Raw genomic sequence first — 19844 nt, forward strand, 5'->3', positions numbered from 1 at the left:
AAATGGGGCTGTACATGGAGGGCGATCGCACCACTGTAGTACATGAACAGTGTGCAAAAAACGCTCGCCAAGGATAACAACAATCAGGCATAAAAAGCGCACTGCCATTAATACTAGCGCAAGGAAGGAACAGGGAGACATGCAAAAACACATGGGCATCACATAGGTACAGCAGGCATAATAAAGAGAACAGGAATCACTGGATATTGGTGACACATAGTATTTTCACTGTGCACAGGTTACCATTGATAAATAATATATCATACACAGGTGTGTGTAGACAAAACTACAATGATCATCATGATGCTATAAAGCGGTGTGATTAAGGCACATAATTAAAAAAACAAAGCAAAAAATACTGTAACAGAGGAGAAATATGAAGTCAGCCATATAAAAAATATATTTCTTGATTAAATCCAGATTTTAGCTGATACCAGCCACATTAAATTCAAGATTTAGACCAAATGGTCGTTATGGACACTGCGATGTACATTGGAGAGATAGACAGACAATTGAGTGATCTTGAGGTTTATAAGAAACTACCCGGTGATCCCAAATGGGATATCATGCGTGACATCGGGGTGATATTGGAGGAGGCACTATCAAGTTCCATTATAGATGATGGTTTGCATCAATACCTCATGGTGCCCCACCCTATCACCCCGATGCTATACATACTCCCCAAGATTCACAAGAGATTGATTGACCCACCGGGCCGACCGATTGTCTCTGGTAGGGGCTCGGTCTTCAATCCATTGTCTGTCTTTCTGGACAAGCTATTGCAGGTCCGTGCGACCTCCGCCCCATCCTATATCAAGGATACCGGGCATTTTCTTTCTAAATTACAGGATTTACAACTGCCCGCCCAATTTTTGTTGGTCAGTTTCGATGTAGTGTCTTTGTACACTTCGATTGACCATACATATGGGTTAGATGTCGTCGATGTGGCCCTGACCGACATGGGGCTCTCCCCGGGTGTGTGCCGATTTGTCCTCCGCCTCTTGGAGGTGGTCCTGAAGAGGAGTTACTTCCTATTCGGGGACACCTTCTATCAGCAGCAGCGGGGTGTGGCCATGGGGTCCAATGTGGCCCCCACCTACGCTAACATCTTTATGGCTGAGGTGGAGGACAAACTCGTGTATCACTCCCCTTTCTTTGGGAGAGTCCTATGTTGGTGGCGCTACATCGACGACATCTTTATGATCTGGACAGGCACTTTGAATGAACTTGATAATTTTCATCTTCATTTGAACGCGGGTGTCCCGGGTCTGCAATTCACTATAACTGTTTCTCCTAGTGAGTTGCAGTTCCTTGATGTGCGAGTCTATGTGATGGAGGGTCTTTTGGCTACGGACCTCTATCGGAAGCCCACTGACCGCAACACTTTACTTATGCATGATAGCTACCACCCACATAGAATGCTTGACTCCCTTCCATGGAGTCAACTCTTAAGGGTGAAGAGAATTGTCTCTGATGAAGAAACGTGTGCACAAAGGATTGACACGATGTGCACACGTTTCCTGGAACGAGGTTACCCGAAACCCCTACTTACTCGAACCAAACAGAGGGTGAGGCTGGTTGACAGGTGCACCGCACTACGGAAACCAACAAAGGCGGTCTCTGAGACTAGGGTTCCGTTTGTGTCCATCTTCGGCCGGGATAGCGGCAATATTGCCAATATCCTCAGAAAGGAATGGCATATACTCCAACGGGGTTTGCCAGATATAGAAGAGTTCAAATCCCCGCCGCTGATGGCATACAGACGGAACCCTAGTCTCCGTGATAGACTGGTTAAATCCGATGTAGGTGGCCAGTCACCGACACAAAAACTTCTTGCACCGCGCAAAAACGGGACTTATCCATGTTTATCTTGCTGTAATTGTGGTAACGTTCTCAAAGGTGAATATTTCTCCCACCCTTACAGTGGGAAAAAATATAAAATCAAGGGCTATTATACCTGCAGGTCACGGGATGTGATTTATGCCATCCAGTGCCCCTGCAGCCTTATTTATGTGGGAGAGACCACTATGGAGATTAGAGAACGTATTAACAAACACAAGAGTACCATACGCAAGATGAACATGGATAAGCCCGTTGCGAAACACTTCGTGGAGGCGGGGCATTCTGTTAACCAGCTTCGCTTTAGAGTTATTGACAGTGTGGGCCCTTTACGGAGAGGGGGTGACAGGGATGCGATATTAAGGAAGAAGGAACTCAAATGGATCTACACACTGAAATCCCTACAGCCATTTGGTCTAAATCTTGAATTTAATGTGGCTGGTATCAGCTAAAATCTGGATTTAATCAAGAAATATATTTTTTATATGGCTGACTTCATATTTCTCCTCTGTTACAGTATTTTTTGCTTTGTTTTTTTAATTATGTGCCTTAATCACACCGCTTTATAGCATCATGATGATCATTGTAGTTTTGTCTACACACACCTGTGTATGATATATTATTTATCAATGGTAACCTGTGCACAGTGAAAATACTATGTGTCACCAATATCCAGTGATTCCTGTTCTCTTTATTATGCCTGCTGTACCTATGTGATGCCCATGTGTTTTTGCATGTCTCCCTGTTCCTTCCTTGCGCTAGTATTAATGGCAGTGCGCTTTTTATGCCTGATTGTTGTTATCCTTGGCGAGCGTTTTTTGCACACTGTTCATGTACTACAGTGGTGCGATCGCCCTCCATGTACAGCCCCATTTGAGTCCTTATGCATACTCCAATCCGTAACGCCAGGTGGGAGTGGCCTTGTGACGTTAGTCAGCCGCCGCCTGATGATGTAAGTTGTCCGGCGTGGACTATGCATTCGGATTCACTTGGGCACGTCATACGCGCGCCGCCGCGTGGTGGCGCATGCGATGACGTATGCAGACATGCGCACTGCCGATCATGGGACGCTGGAGGGACTGAGGAGCCATGTATATGATGGCCTCACATAGGTACGTTTTTCTACAGCTGGCTAATCTATTTCAGCATGTCGGTCCCCATTGATTTCATGCACAGGTGTGTTATACATGAATTTGAATCTTATTGGCTGCTTAGCGGTGTGGGTGGCCTGTCATGTGCTACTTATAGGCTGTGATTTTAACTTGTTAACATGCTTGACAAAGGCTACTCCTAGCCGAAACGTTGCTGCAAACTACTTTTTATATGCCTTGTTGTGAGGAGTGTTCCTGAATAAAGAAGTTTTCTGGCGAGACGCTGCTGTGGCCCTCCATTCTTTTTTGTATAATAAATGCAGTGTGCATAGATATATAATATATACAGCAGTGTACTGATACATGAGGTACGAGGTATAATAGATGTAGTATGTACAGATATATAATATATACAGCAGTCTACTAATATGTTAGGTATGGGGTATACTAGATGCAGTGTGTACAGGTATATTGTATATACAGCAGTGTACTGATATGTGAGGTACAAGGTATAATAGATATAGTGTGTACAGATATATAGTATATACAGCAGTGTACTGATATGAGAGGTACGGGGTATGATAGATGCACCGTTTACAGTTATATTGTATATGAAGCAGTGTGCTGATATGTGAGGTATGACGTATAATAAATGCAGTGTGCATAGATATATAATATATACAGCAGTGTACTGATACATGAGGTACGAGGTATAATAGATGTAGTATGTACAGATATATAATATATACAGCAGTGTACTAATATGTTAGGTATGGGGTATACTAGATGCAGTGTGTACAGGTATATTGTATATACAGCAGTGTACTGATATGTGAGGTACAAGGTATAATAGATGCAGTGTGTCTAGAAATATAGTATATACAGCAGTGTACTGATATGTGAATTACGAGGTATAATAGATGCAGTGTGTACAGATATATAGTATATACAGCAGTGGGGGCCCAATTTATATTTTTGATATGGGGCCTAGTGATTTCTATGTACGCCCCTGCGCTTAGCTAAAACAATCAGTTCATATAAGACCCTGGTTACCACATAATATCAACTCAGGTCAAGGCGAAAGCTTTGTACAGCAGGTGTCACGGTCATATTGGTGTTTGACAGTGACGTGGTTGCCGTGCAGACTCGTTGCTTGTGGCAACGTGTAGTTTGTAGTTTGCACGTGCACTTCCCCTTTAAGTTGTGTCTCCCTGCTGTGTGGTATGCGTGGGGTTAATATCCTGACTTGGTTACATCAGGGTGTGGTCTCTTCTAGCTATTTAGCCTTTGCTTGTAGCTTGGACGTGAATTGCTCTAGCCTTGCTTTGGGCTCGAAGATATGCTCAATTCTGTGGCTATTCCATCTGCCCAGTCATTAAGGGCCACCTTGTTGGGCATCAAGGTCGCTTTGCAATGTCATTCTTTTGTCTCCCTTATTTTCTCTATGTACCCAACCTCACTTGTTGTATGTTTGGTGTGGGTTTATGTTCAGGGTTTGTTCTACGTCTTGTTTGTTGTTACATGTCTGGGATGTTGTTGGTGTTTGTCCCTGCATGAGTGCAAGACGTTTTCCTGTGTGTGTTGTTCCTCCGGAAGGGGGTTGGTTTCCCGGAGGGGTGAACCATTTTCCTAGGATGTGCAGTTGCTGGAGTCCTGGTTCCTGTGTCAGTACGGACTGCATCCGGAAGGTGTTTGGATGGCAGCGCGTCTGTTTGGGTTCCAGGTTACTTCAGTTGTGTTCTTCTTTGGTGTATTCCAGCAGCTGCAGCAGGTAAGTGACCAGATTTACTGTTGTGGTTTGTTCAGTTGTCTTTGGCCACTGGTTACTTACCTGTCATTTGCTTTGTCTTGTTGTCCTTTGTTGCTAGGCCTGTGGGAGACTTTGGTTCATCCATGTCATGGATGAACCAGTTGGTCTCTTGTCCCTTTCTCCTTACCTCAGGGTAATTAAGGTATTTCAAGGTTCTGAGGTTCTGGCGTATGGGCCCTCCTACCATCAGGGTTGGCTCATACAGATAGGAGACTAGGGCCAGATTTAGGGATGCTTTAGGAGGGGACCTGTGACCTGATCCCAGCATCCAGGCTTAGTTGCTACCTTAAATAACTCTGACATTGTATGGTGGGGGGTTTTCCCCACTCCCCGCCATGACAGTAGGATTATATCATTTCATTATCTTAGTCCATGTGGTAGGGGATGTCCATGTGTTTAGCATTAAACTGCAGGCTGTAAAGAATATGACCCTAAAATTAATTCAAATTTCAGTCCAACTGACTTTTGTGCAAGCAATGTTAGCCTCACTCAGAGGAAAATCTCAGGTTACCTGAAGAATGGCTAAGACTACTTTCACGCTTGCGTTTCTGTCTGCTCCGGCAGGGATCAGCAAATGCGTTTCCGTTACTGATAAGGCCTCATGCACACGACGTATTTTTTCATGGTCCGCAAAACGGGGTTCAGTTGTTCCGTGATCCGTGTCCGTTTTTTCTTCCGCGTGTCTTCCTTGATTTTTGGAGGATCACCATGCGGAGGCAAACGGATCCGTCCTGACTCACAATGCAAGTCAATGGGGACGGATCTGTTTGACATTGACACAATATGGTGCAATTGCAAACGGATCCGTCCCCCATTGACTTTCAATGTAAAGTCAGGAGTCCCTATCGGAGTTTTCTCGAATCTGATGGTATATTTTAACTTGAAGCGTCCCCATCACCATGGGAACGCCTCTATGTTAGAATATACCATCGGATTTGAGTTAGATCGTGAAAACTCAGATCTGACAGTATATTCTAACACAGAGGCGTTCCCATAGTGATGGGGACGCTTCAAATTAGAATATACTAAGAACTGTGTACATGACTGCCCCCTGCTGCCTGGCAGCACCCGATCTCTTACAGGGGGCTGTGATCCGCACAATTAACCACTCAGGTGCCGCACCTGGCTGCCATGGTTACTTAGCAATTTTAGAAGCATTATACTTACCTGCGCTGTCTGGGACCGGCCGGGCGCTCCTCCTACTGGTAAGTGAAAGGTCTGAGCGGCGCATTGCTTATAGCACAGACCTGTCACTTACCAGTAGGAGGAGCGCCCAGCCGGTCACAGACAGCGCAGGTAAGTATAATGCTTCTAAAATTGCTAAGTAACCATGGCAGCCAAGACTGCAGTAGCGTCCTGGTTGCCATGGTAACCGATCGAAGCCCCAGCGATTAAACTGGGACTCCGATCGGAACTCCAATGAATTTAATACAGGGGAGGGAGGGGGGGCCACACTGGCCACCAATGAATTTAATACTGGGGAGGGAGGCGGAGGCCGCACCGGCCACCAATGAATTTAAAACTGGGCAGGGAGGGGGGTCTGCCCCCTGCTGCCTGGCAGCACCCGATCTCTTACAGGGGGCTATGATACCCACAATTAACCCATCAGGTGCGGCACCTGAGGGGTTAATTGTGCGGATGACAGCTCCCTGTAAGAGATCGGGTGCTGCCAGGCAGCAGGGGGCAGTTATGTCCACAGTTCTTAGTATATTCTAACTTGAAGCGTCCCCATCACCATGGGAACGCCTCTGTGTTAGAATATACTGTCGGATCTGAGTTTTCACGATGTGAAAACTCAGATCTGAAAAGCTGTTATGCAGACGTATCTGCAGATCCGTCTGTGCGAAAGTAGCCTACGGACACGGATCACGGACGTGGATGAGAATCTTGTGTGCCTCCGTGTTTTTTTGACAGACAGGAAACACGGATCACGGACGCGGATGACAAACGGTGCATTTTACGAGTTTTCAACGGACCCATTGAAAGTCAATGGGTCCGCAGAAAATCACAGAAAATGGAACAACAGACACGGATGCACACAACGGTCGTGTGCATGAGGCCTAATACAACCATCTGAATCCGTTATGAACGGATCCGGTTGTATTATCTTTAACATAGCAATGGCGGATCCGTCATGAACACTATTGAAAGTCAATGGGGAACGGATCAGTTTTCTATTGTCAGAGAAAACTGATCTGTCCCCATTGACTTGCATTGTGGTCATGCCGAATCCGTTTTTCTCCGCATTCCATGACTGAAAGAAAACAACTGCATGCTACAGTTTGCTCTCCGGTATGGGAACGCGACCAAATGGAACGGAATGCATTTTGGAGCATTCCGCTCTGTTCAGTTCCGTTTTGTCACCATTGACAATGAATGGGGACAAAACAAAACCGCTTTTCTCCGGTATTGAGATCCTCTGCCGGATCTCAATACCCGAAAATAGAAATGCTAGTGTTAAAGTAGCCTTAGTGTCACGTAGGGTAGGAAACATTACAGCTCTGTACTCCTCCCGCATCACTGTTCCTACCTACTTCCACGATCTGCCCTAAATGGCGGCTCACAACTTGGCGACAGTACCTGACTTGACTAAATGCAAGGGCTAAAACCTAGTGTGGTAAAAGAGTAGTCAGACAGAAAGAGGTCAAAACCTGACAGGCAAAACCAAGACCAGATCAGAATCCAAAAGCTAAGTCAAAATCAGACCACCAGAGTCTAAACCAGAGACATACGCCAGAACCAACATAAGATACAAACACAGGTGGTCATTTATTAAGACTGGCCTTTTAGACGCCAGTCTTAATAGCCCCTTAGCTAGTGGTGGCGCCGGCTTCTACATAGCTTCAGCGTATCCAGCGCCAGTCTACATGTAAGCCAGCTTCCTTGCTGTCTCAGATTTAGATTATTTTCTACGCCTAAAACAAGCGTAGAACATGATGAATGAGACGGGCCTGCCGGCCCTTCCCCGCCCGCACCACACCACCGTTTTTTATACCTGGCGTGAGCAGGGAAAGTCACAGATTGCGGAACAAATAACCTTTTCGCCACAATCTGCACCAGAAATGCGCCTAATATAGGCGTATTTCTGGATAGTAAATGACGCCCACAGAGTCAAATACCACACAGGGCCAATGTTAGGAAATAATATCAGAGGAATAATCGTCAGTCAGGAGCAAGGTCAGGGACAATCCAAAAGTCAGAATACCAGGAACCCAAACAGTACGATACGTGCTAGTGAGGCAAAGAAGACCAATCACAAGACACTTGTTGCCAGCAGCTGCCGGTGGCGCTGGCCCAGAGTTCCTACTCCCTGATAGGCTGTTATGCTGGTTCCAACAGCAATAGAACGATTCTGGCTGTGCCGCAACAGAGAGTCCGGGCTCGTCACTGGAGCATGGACAGGTGGGTACATGACACTAAGATCAATCTCAAAACGCATAGTACATTTACTAATCCATCATTGAACAATAGCCAATACCTCCTGCATTCACAGCACCCACAATATACCCAGTTCTGTTTTATAAATGTTTGGTGGAGGCTAGCTCAGGGAAACACAGATTGTCCTAGCCTCCAGCACAACACAGCAGCCCCTCATTTAGTCTGTAATGAGACCTTAAATGGGTTGTCCAGAGCTTACTTTTTTCCTTTTTTTAATTCTGCTTGATTCCGGATAAGTGGGACCTGACTAGAGATGAACAAAAAGATTCTACAGAATCAATATATCCAATCAGCAGGGCTGTTAGAATCGATTTGTCCAATCAGCAGGGCTTATGCAAATGAAAAAGCCTTGCTGATTGGACAAATTGGATCTAACAGCCTTGATGATTGGATAAATCGATTCTGTAGAATTTTTTCACTATCTTTAGTCCTGACTTTACAGAACTTCCATGCACTTTGTTGTTCAGCTGTAATAAACAATACATAAATAGGAACTTTTTAGCTTCCACACTTTCTCTCCTTCCTTTCCCATTGTAGGGATATATAGTTAGTCACTTGTCAAGGCTAATGTATTTTTCGCCATATAAGACGCACCTGCCTATAAGACGCACCTGGGTTTTTGAGGAGGAAAATAATAAGAAAAAAAATTTGAACCAAAAGGTGTGCTTTTGGTGGGTTTTGAACTACCGTAATGGTGGTCTGTGGATGACACTATTTTGGGGGATCTGTGGATGGCACTGTTATGGGGGCATATGTGGATGGCACTGCTATGGTGGCATATGTGGATGGCACTGTTAAGGGGGATCATTGTGGGGGCATCTGTGGATGGCACATATATAGCATCTTATGTGTCATCCACAGATCCCCCATAACAGTGTCCCTGTGTAGTGAATGGGGCCGGCATCTGTTTCTGTAATGGCAGCAGGGGCCCGGTGCAGTCACTGTATTCTACTACACCGGGCCCCACTCTCTGTAGTATATGGTAATCATATCTAACTTGTGGCTATTGTTTAAAGTATTCCAATCATCTTAAATCTAGCGCTGTTCTACTTACAACTAACTTCTTGGCAGTCAGGAGGCCGGGCGGACAGGCGCTCATGGCGTAGCTCACTACGCTCACTGTGCCTGCGCCGCCTGCTTCATTTATAAAGTGGGCGGCGCAGGCGCAGTGACATAGTGAGCTACGATACAAGCGCCCGTCCGCCCGGCCTCCTGACTGCCAAGAAGTTAGTTGTAAGTAGTACAGCGCTAGATTTAAGATGATTGGAATACTTTAAACAATAGCCACAAGTTAGATATGATTACCATATACTACAGAGAGTGGGGGCCGGTGTAGTAGAATACAGTGACTGCACCGGGCCCCGCTGCCATTACAGAAACAGATGCCGGTCCCCAGCCCCTCCTCCCTCTCAGCATATTCCCCTGGACGGTCGCAGCATTCGCCACATAAGACGCACTGTTATTTTTCCCCCACTTTTTTTGGGCGGGAGTGCATCTTATAGGGCGAAAAATACAGTATATTTACAACAAGGCACATAAAGGCATGTTCCCAGGGTGTCAGGAGGGAGGGGGTGGCACTTCACAGAGAAAATTAATCATTTATGTTGATTCTTTCACTTTAGTGAAGTCTCCATATCACTAACTTTTGTTTATTTTAGCTACAAGGATAGTTATCCCTCAAACTGCTTACCTACAGCTATAGTAACAGTCATCTATTCAGGAAGGTAGTGTAAGAGTTAGGCCCCTAGGAAGTGATAAGGAAACACCAGAGCAGTCAGATGGGAAGAAAGGCGAAGCCAAAATATGGCCCATATGTACATTGCCAACTAGCAGAGAGGGTTTTCTCTTCCTGTCACACAGCAGACAATTCATTATCCACACACCGACACAAAAATAGTAAAGCTCCTCAATATAACAAAAAAAAAAAAACTGTGGCCACACAGTAAAGGTGCCCATAAACAAAGCAAGAGTAAAAGCACAATCAGATATTCGGATAAGTGATGTTAAACTAGTTTGTGCTCCATGCTGTAAACATGGATGCATTTTTATACGGACAGCACACAGTTGGTCTTCAGACTTGCTGACGATACCTTTAAACATTAATTCTATATTTTACTAGCAGCAGTGTAAGGGTGTATTTAGATAAGATGTTTGTGACCCCACCATCAAAATAGCATTAAAAAGGTGCTTAAAATCGCACCCAGTTTTACCGTGCTTGCTGTGATTTTGTGATGTGGTTATTTGCCATGAATTTTTTCCAGGTGAAAAATGTAACATAAATGCATGGCCATTAACTACATCACAAAACCACAGCAATTACTGCAAAGCCAAGTGCAATTTTTAACTGCGTTTTTTACCGCATGGTAGCTATAGGAGCTATAGGAGAATAATAGGGGGCATGAGCACTAAACATGCCTAGGGCAGCATAAACTGTAAATACAGAGACATGGCAGGCCTGAAAGGTTTAGGAAGATTAGGATTACGACGCGCGTTTGATTGTACATCTGCTTAAGAATCATTTTTTGCTGAGAAAATGAAACACTTAAGAGAGTTTCTTCAAGCCTCCCCTTGTGCTAGCTATAATCCATAATACAAGTCACGCAACTTTTAGTAAATCAAGGAAGAGGAAAACAAACTGAGCAGGATTAGCTTAGCGGGAAGAAATGTAAGATATTTACATTCTTTAAAGTTCTTTTTTATTTTTTTTATTTACTAGACCATGTTTTCTAGTCTTGCTTTTATAAGTGTTATTTTATGTTGAGAGTTTCATGTACAGATAATTATTAATAAATTAAGTTTATTCATTTATCAGTGAAACACATGTTATCAGATCATAATATTGTCGTTCTGTCAAGCTGCCAAGAGTCAACATACCACAGAAGCATCTTCAGCTGCTGTGTTCACTTCAATAGAACATCAGTTGCTCCTCGTCTCTGTTGCCCTCAATGCGATATACTGATATACAGGCGATTTACCAGTGATGAGCGGCAGGGGCAATATTTCGCGAATATTTGGGCGAATATCCACCATATATTCGAAAATTCACGAATTTGTGATCTCCAGGCATTATTCTCTTGATTCAGAAAATTAGCATAACATTCGCATAACATTTTCCCAGAAATTTGCATACAAATTTGCATGAACTGGTATTTTTTTAAAAATCGAATATTCGCAATTACGAATATAATTTGCGATATTCTAAATATTAGCGAATTCTCGAGATGCCGATATTCACGATTAAAATTCGCAATTCAAATATTTGTGATCAACACTACCGGTTATCTGCCTCTCCCAGTTGTATTGATATGGCTTCTGCTATACCCAGGGAAAGGTATTAAAGTTAATGGGGTTGGATGGCATTCATGTAGCTTCTGGCAATGCCGGATCCAGAGAGAACCTGCAGGCTGTTCTTTACTCCCAAAAACTAGTGTGAAACTAGCCTTAAAAATATATATTTTTTTAATTGGTGTTATATAATATTCTAATTTTATGAGTTACTAACTTTTGGGTTTTCATTAGCTGTAAGCCATAATAATCAACATTAAAATAAATAAACGCTTGCAATAGATCATTCTGTGTGTAATGAATCTATAGAATATACTGTATGAGTTTCACTTTTTAAATTAAATTATTTATATAAATTAACTTTTCAATGATATTCTGAATGCTTATAGACTTTATTGTGTTATGATGATGATGATTATTATTATTATTTTGTTGCTTTAATCAGGTGGATAAAATTTGAAGAAAAAGTAGAAGAAGGAGGGGAGAGGTGGAGTAAACCACACGTATCCACTTTGTCCCTACACAGCCTGTTCGAGCTACGGACATGTCTCCAGACTGGAACGGTGTTGCTTGATTTAGATGGCTATTCCCTCCCACAGATCATAGGTAAAATACATTTTGCCACATATAGGTTGCCATTATTAGGACAACTAAAAAGTTATTTCAAGTCAAATCTTTGCTGAGGATTACATACTAACATCATGTTTTACAGATGACATCATTGAGAAGCAGGTAGAAGATGGGATGCTCAAGCCTGACCTCAGGGACAAAATTAGTTATGTTCTGTTAAGAAAACATAGACACCAAACCAAGAAACCCATTCACAGGTCTTTGGCTGACATTGGAAAGTCTGTCTCCTCCAGTACCAGTAAGTTTATGAAGTTCTTTGCAAACACTTCAAAGCAGATCTCTGCTTCCAACTTTTCTATTTAATATTTTTCTATAAGGAAGGTAACCACTAATCCAACTTTTCTATTTAATATTTTTCTATAAGGAAGGTAACCACCAAGACTCATAGAATATGGTTATGTAGCTCAAAAGTGGGCAAACTTTTGTAATACTGGATCAACTTTTTGTTGAGTTAGGTGATCCACTATAAAACCAGGGACTAGTACATGTGGCACACAAAGGGCACCACTGTATTAGATTCCCTGATCCCCCCACAGTTCTGTAATTCAGTAGTTTGCAATTTCTTGACAATCATGTCTTCCATGCCTGCTTTATACATAACCAAGCTCCTATTTCAGTCTCTCTTTCTCTATACTAGAGTGCACTTAAGTCACCACAGTGTGTGTTACCCGCACTGGCTAATAGTGCTGGTCAAACCTCATGTGTCCCATAGAGTATATCTAGACACTGGGACAGATTTATCAAAACTAGTGTAACGGAGAACTGGCTTAGATGCCCATAGCAACCAGATTCCATATTTAATTTTCCAAAGTAGCTCTGAAAAATGAAAGGTGAAATCTGATTGTTGCTATGGGCAGCAATGACAATTTTCCTTTACACCAGTTTTCATAAATGTACCCCATGAGTCTTAAAACACAAAAAGTGATGACAATCCAAGTGAACCTACAAATATACTGTTTTTCTGCCACTAAGTCAACAACGATGGTGGTCTAGTTTCAAGAGCTCCTGCTCCTGCTTTGAGGTCTTCCTATAGGTTGCACACAACTATTTGACCATAGCTGGTCTAGCTTTTATAACCAGAGGTATTTTTATGTCAGCATTAGGGGGATTGGAGGAAGTGAGGAGGGATTTATATTCTACGATAGAGATGGATTTCATCACTAGTGAGGCTATATGCAGTTTTAGAAATGTATATGATTTTACATAATTTCCCTTACCAGGCCATTTTTTTTCTCTTCTATTGTAGCTATTTATGTCAACTACAAAGTTTGTTTTTGGCTAGAATGTTGTAGAAATATATTTGCTTTCACAGATAGTTTAGAAACTATAACATTCCTAAATGTAAGGGGCTGGCTGAACTAAACCTTCAACTCTGAACCACAAGCCCTTAAATGGGGTTTCCCAACTTTGGGCCATTTTTATCTGTCAGTAGCAGCATGTACCTTTTGAAAAAAACTGTAATCACATGCCCCTGATCCTGCGTTCCAGGTCTCTGGTGCCCATAACTGGAAAACAGCAACAGTTATCAAGTGACTACGATTTTTTCAATAGGTACAAAATGCTGCTGCCCATAGTTAAAAATGGCCCTAATGGGGAACTGAACTTTATGTACTGTGCATTGGGCTTTTACAACCCAGTAAGGTTAACTGGGCCATGTTTAATTTGTTGTGTTGGCTCAAGAGAATACTGCTGCTATAACTGCAGTGTCCCACATGTGTGTAAAAGGGACACTTTAAACATTTGCCTATTTTTTTAATGAATTTGCAATGTATGGTATTTCCTACTACCGGTATCAGGCTGGCAATGTCATTACACCTATTGGCCCCTAGGTGGTGCTGGAGAGGAAAGCAAATGTATGGAGGAGAGAAACAGATTTTATCCACTATGTAGCTGCAATTTCTTTCCTCCGGGACCTGATCAATCCTGGAGAGGACAAACTAGGAGTAGTTACAGCAGCTTAGCACTGGACAGCAAGTCTACATCTAAATATAAAGCTAGCCTAGTGAAGGTTAGAGCTACGTCTGGCCTATGGACTTCACAAGCACAAGTGACCAAGAGTAACTTTCCAAGTTACTGGACACAGGCGGATGACCAAGGCGCCAAGTTGTCCTTATACACTAGAAGCCTTCTGGTATATAGTGAACCTGAATACTTCAGGAGAGCATCCTGCCAATAATGTTGCAGAGAGTTTGCCTGCCACGAGGGAGAAACGCCCTTATTGGATAGCTCAAGATAAGTAGAAAACAGTATATTTAGTACCCGAGTGCCTTTAGAAAGTGGACTTTAAGTAAATCCAATTATCCTTCGCCTGTAAAGCTAAAGTACTAGAGAACTCCTGACAATTACCTAAACCTGATAAAAGGAATACTACTGAACCTATTTCTGAGTCATCACTCAAATGAACGGTATCTGTACTGACTACCTGAAGACAATTGATTCAGTAAATGTTCAACTATTTTATTACAACTGCCTCCTCATCATTTCCACTACAACACTCAACATTTGCACCTCACGTTGGTGGCGTAACGAACATAGGGGCCCAGCCACCAAGGCACCTTAAACACCTACACCATCAAGGGAACCTCAACTTCCATCTGGCTGGTGTTCCCTGCAATAAAGAGTGCCCCGGAGGATTTAATGCTATCTTCCCCATCACTGTACACCGGCACAGTGAGGCTCTGCTAACCGTGAGTAAATGAGCTACTACTACCTAATTGGCCCACCATAGCCTCACGTGTTGCCCCTGCAGACTGGTTGTAACATTAATTTGGGTGTCACAAAGGATACAAAATCCTCTGCGCCTTATGAGAATAAGCTCCACTTGTTTACTTGAGAGACTTTGTATGTGCTTTGACACAGTGTAAACTTTAAACATCTTTATTGAACTGGAGAATTGTTTAAATTGCTTGAAAATTACAGGGGCATACTATACAAGTTACTTGCTACAAAATCGCAGTGTCAAAAGTGGAAAAAGTGCATATTTTTGTGTCACTATCACTGTTTGCTGTCAGTGAATAGACTGTCTTTCTTGAACCTAAAATGGCCACCGGAGGCCTTCTTGATTAATTTGCTGTGCCATTACTTTGAGCGACACCCCCTTCAGAGTGGTAAAATCTATTGTGCCACCCCTTCATGCAAAGTAATTAATAATGTGCCTCCCACCTCTGTTGTATCGTCCCAAATTTACCGGCTCCTCCCCTATGCAAAGCGGACTCAAGGGGAAGGGTCCCGCACCAGAAGAGTGTGACGTACGTGCGCACGTTGAACACGTCAGTAGACGCTGAGCGCGCCAAGAAGATGGACGTGGTGAGAGAGAGAGAGACCAGCAGCATGGCCGGAGAAAAAGTGGAACTGAAATAGGGGCTATTAAAAGGTCGTCCCTTGAGACCCCCTGCGCTTGGGAGCAGATCACAGACCCTCGGTTTCAAGCACACCAGAGCTTACTGATGGAAATCCGTGAAGCTGGTCACGCAAAAGCAGCGTGATCCCCATCTGAGGCTGGTACCATGACTGCAAACCTACCGCAAATTTACATGTCTGGAGAGGGTGAGAGAGGAGGTGCTTACCCCAGGGCTGTAGTGATCCCCAAAGAGGAAACCAAGAATTTAATATGGGCCAGAGCACTCGCAAGCCGTACCATCTCCCCAGTAGAAGAGCCGGACAAAGCCCATTGGAATGCCTAGAATGAACGGGTTTCCTGCCAACATTCTTATTGGACACCGACTCCATCTCAGGTTCCTCGCGGAACTGCCCAAGACCCCTTTGTCCACTGCTTCATTGGCGAGATCCCTCCTGGGCAGAGGAATGCCTCCCAGGAGTCCAGACCCTGACAACGTCCGGACCCAACTGCAGCAGAATCAGAGGTTTGGGACTCTCAGGAAAAAGAAATCCTACCATAATTGAAGACCCATATCCGTAAGTAGGCCGGTTGGCCAATATTAAAATGGAGCCAGAGACATTGCTATCAGAGGAACTCTTATGTTCTACAGTTTCAGTGTCAGTTTCCTCTAAGACATTTCAGAGCCCTCTGACCTTTTGAAGGACTTTACTATGGACTCTACAATTCAGAAAACCTCAGTTGCACCTTGTTTTGTGCCTTTTATTTGCCTTTTTACCCCCTTCTCAGGTTGTCTGGGACTTTAAGTCAAAAATGTTATGCAACGTTCAAAGAACTGTACCCAGAAAGACTTTTCTGTGCCTTATCCGAAGCAACGCACAGCCTCTTATAAATAAAAAAACTTTAGCACTTTAACCCTTTGGATTAAAAATTATTTATACCCAAAATCAGGGATGGACTTTGTCTCAGGACTATCTCATAGACTGCATTGCCCCAAATGTGAGATCACCGCCCATTTTGTCCCCGTCAATTAAAGGGCTATACCTTATGTTATTAATCATTTTCGTTCAGTAGATTTAGCAAAAAACGTACTTTTATGATATGCTAATTACCTTTCTACCAGCAAGTAGGGTGTCTACTTGCTGGTAGCAGCCGCAGAAAAAAGCCCCCTCCTCTTGTTGATTGACAGGGCCAACCGCGATCTCCTCCTCCGGCCGGCCCTGTCAGCATTTCAAAAATCGCGCGCCTGTGTTGATTCGGCGCAGGCGCTCTGAGATAAGGAGGCTATTGAAAGTGGATTTAAAGTAAATCCAATTATTCTTTCCCTGTAAAGCTAAAGTACTAGAGAACTCCTCAACTGAAAATTGCCTAAACCTGATAAAAAAAGAATACTACTGAACCTTTTTCTGAGTCATCACTCATGCCATACAAATGAACTTTATCTGTACTGACTACCTGAAGACAATTGATTCAGTAAATGTTCAACTGTTTGATTACAACTGCCTCCTCATAATTTCCACTACAACACTCAACATTTTGCACATTATGGTGCTGACGTCATGAACACAGGGGCCCAGCCACCAAGGCACCTTAAACACCTACACCATCAAGGGAACCTCAGCATCCATCTGGCTGGTGTTCCCTGAAATAGAGAGTGCCCCGGAGGATTTAGTGCTGTCTTCCCTATCACTGTACACCAGCCCAGGAAAGCTTTGCTAACCGTGAGTAAATGAACTACTACTACCCCATCGGCCCACCGTAGCATCACGTGTTGCCCCTGCGGCCTGATCATTGTATAACCAAAGGCTGAGACAGTGCCAACCCATGGTGCCCAACAATCAAAACGCTTTGTGCCCTCACTTATTGGCCATAATCAATATGCTGTGTATCCAGGGACTTTTCTGTTTCTACTAGTAATGGCCAGGGTTTGTGCTTTTAATAGACTCTGTTCCTGGTAAGCCTACTGTGACTGTAACCATCAAGTGTCGTGTCCCTGTTGGAGTAAAATTTGTTAATTGCCACTGCACCAAGTGCTAGGTGCCAGGTGGAGTTCCAACAGGACACTCTGCCTTGGCTAGGGTGATTAGATATAGGGTTATGGTAGCATAATGAGTCTTTGCTCCTGGTGAAGGAAAGCATAGTTATGACTCTGGTATTGCATGTTGTTGAAAAAACAACTATAAATGATGTTACAGATTCTATATTATCACTGTATGATGTTTTTTCAACTCTTGCAGATCGAATTCCTGCCCCAGGTGTTCCTGCTGGTAATCACCTCCATCGGTCTACAGAGGATTTGAGAATGAGACAGAGCACTAACTATGGAAGATTGCGTAGGTTTCTTCTACTATGTTATATGTGTTGTGTATGTAATGTATGGGATAATATTCTGGATAGAGCACATGTTAAACAACTGAGGAGTTCTTAAGGCACAATGCTAACCTTGTAAGGAACGTTTCCACCTAAAAGTTCCCATATACATTAAAACCTGCCAACTTAGGTGGGGACAACCAACTATCTAATGTGAGGGTCGCCCAACCTTCCGAAAAGATGTCTGAGGAAATAAGTTTAAGCATTTTGGATTTTAACAGGCCAGTCCTTTGTTCCCATGGGAGAAAAGCTCCTGCCCAAGAGCTGTCGGACAGCTTATGTGAGCAGCATGTTGATGTCCAATTTTCCATTTTATTATTGTTACATTTAGTTTATTTTCCTTCAAAATGTCTTGTTGTATGTGCAAATGCAATGTGTGCCTCCCCCCAGGGCCCTCTATATATTTCGCGTCCCAGGTTTAGGTTTGCCGAGTGGTGTAGTGCGGCCTAAAATGTCCATATGTGTCATGGTGCTCCTACCTGGATACAGCTGGACCCCAGGCTTTGGCTCCGAAGGAATAAATAGGGGGAATAATGAAGGGATAAAATAATAACTTGAGTCCAGACCTTGAGATGAAGTTCAATGGCAGCTTTACTTTGCATAAACATTCTCCAAAACGGTTTATAGGCTTTGTCTTGGTCCCAGCGGGCTTTAGCATGAAACTGGCAGGCAAACTCCACTCTGCTATATCTGTTTCCCTCTGAATCCGCTGTACTGACAGGCTAGCTGTATAACTCTGCTTCTTCTGTATGCTGCACTTCTTCTCTGTAGTCTGACTCTAGGTTATGCAAGGGAACTTTCCTCCTGGCTCCTGAGGCTTCAAGGTTTGGCCTCCATGGCCAGCAGATCTTAGGGTGCTTTGGCTGGCGTGGACACATCTAGCAGACACATGCCCCTACACACCCTTCCCATGTCTATGGAAGACCTAAACTGAACTAACTGGTCCCCACCCTTCCTGCAGGTAGTAGGACTAGCCCACTTCTCTCCAGAGGGAAAGGGGGGCGGTTAGAATGGAAAGTTCAGCTCTACCGTGTTTGCAGCCACCTGGCACATTACATGAACATAACAGTTGCAAACAGATTAGGAATGCACAGTGTGGAGGACCTGGAAATAAATGCATAAGATGACATTTTGTTAGACCAATAACGACAGTAGCAGGGTGCAGGAGTGGTAATACCACTCTGGGGTGTTACACAAAGTGCCGCCACCAAGAGCCCTATCGCGTCCCAGGTTTAGTGGAATACCGAGTGAAGTGGTGCGGCCTATATGTGTGACGGTGCTCCTACCGGGATACAGTGGGACCCCAGGCTTAGGCTCCAAAGCAAATAAAGGGAATTGAGTTAGGGGAAGAAGAATAAATTGAGTCCAGACCTTGATAAAGATCAATAGCAGCTTTACTTGGGTAAACTTGCATCCAAACAATTTTCAGGCTTTTTCTTGGTTCCAGTAGGCTTTGGCATAAAATGGCAGGCAAACTTGATGTCTCTGCTTTCTCTCTTTCTCTGCTGGGCTGACAGACTCGCTTAACAACTCTGCTTTTTTTTCCTCTGCTGTTCTAAACTCTGCTTGGGTCTGGTTACTGGACCTTTGGTCGGTTCTGGTATCCTTGGATTGGGGTGCTTTCGGCTGTTGTCCTCCTCCTGACACTCAGTAAAGCAAATTAGCATGGAGTCCGGGTGTTCTTCAAGCTACTTCCCTTTGGTGGCTCCTGCTCCAGCCAGAGAACAATTCCCCCTTGCTGCTATATCTTCTTTCCCCTTGCTTCCATACGTCTGCTTCCATGGCAAGCATAGCTTAGCCTGCACTGGCTGTTATAGGCACCATCACTTCTCGTAGGAAGCAGGGCTGGTCCACTTCTGCCCAAAGGGGGGAGAATGGAATAGTGAGTTCCATTCTCTCTAAGTATCTATATGCCATATATTCTGCCACCTGCTGGTGAACCAGGCATATTACATGTAGAAAACTGTTGCATAACAATAATAGAAATGCACAGTGATGAAGGACCTGGAAATTAATACAAAGATGACATTAATGTTAACTATTA

At 43.7% G+C, this 19844-nt stretch overlaps 1 protein-coding gene across 1 annotated transcript in view; it reads left to right on the forward strand.

The window, feature by feature from the left end:
* SLC4A5 (solute carrier family 4 member 5) overlaps positions 1-19844 on the forward strand; it is a 105110-nt gene that overhangs the window by 33935 nt on the left and 51331 nt on the right. Inside the window, exons 4-6 of the mRNA XM_044283126.1 lie at positions 11909-12069; positions 12176-12331; positions 17668-17763. Of these exons, the coding sequence (XP_044139061.1) occupies positions 11909-12069; positions 12176-12331; positions 17668-17763 (413 nt within the window). The remainder of the gene's footprint in view (positions 1-11908; positions 12070-12175; positions 12332-17667; positions 17764-19844) is intronic.

Source organism: Bufo gargarizans, chromosome 2, assembly GCF_014858855.1.
Source record: "Bufo gargarizans isolate SCDJY-AF-19 chromosome 2, ASM1485885v1, whole genome shotgun sequence".
Lineage (NCBI taxonomy): Eukaryota > Metazoa > Chordata > Amphibia > Anura > Bufonidae > Bufo > Bufo gargarizans.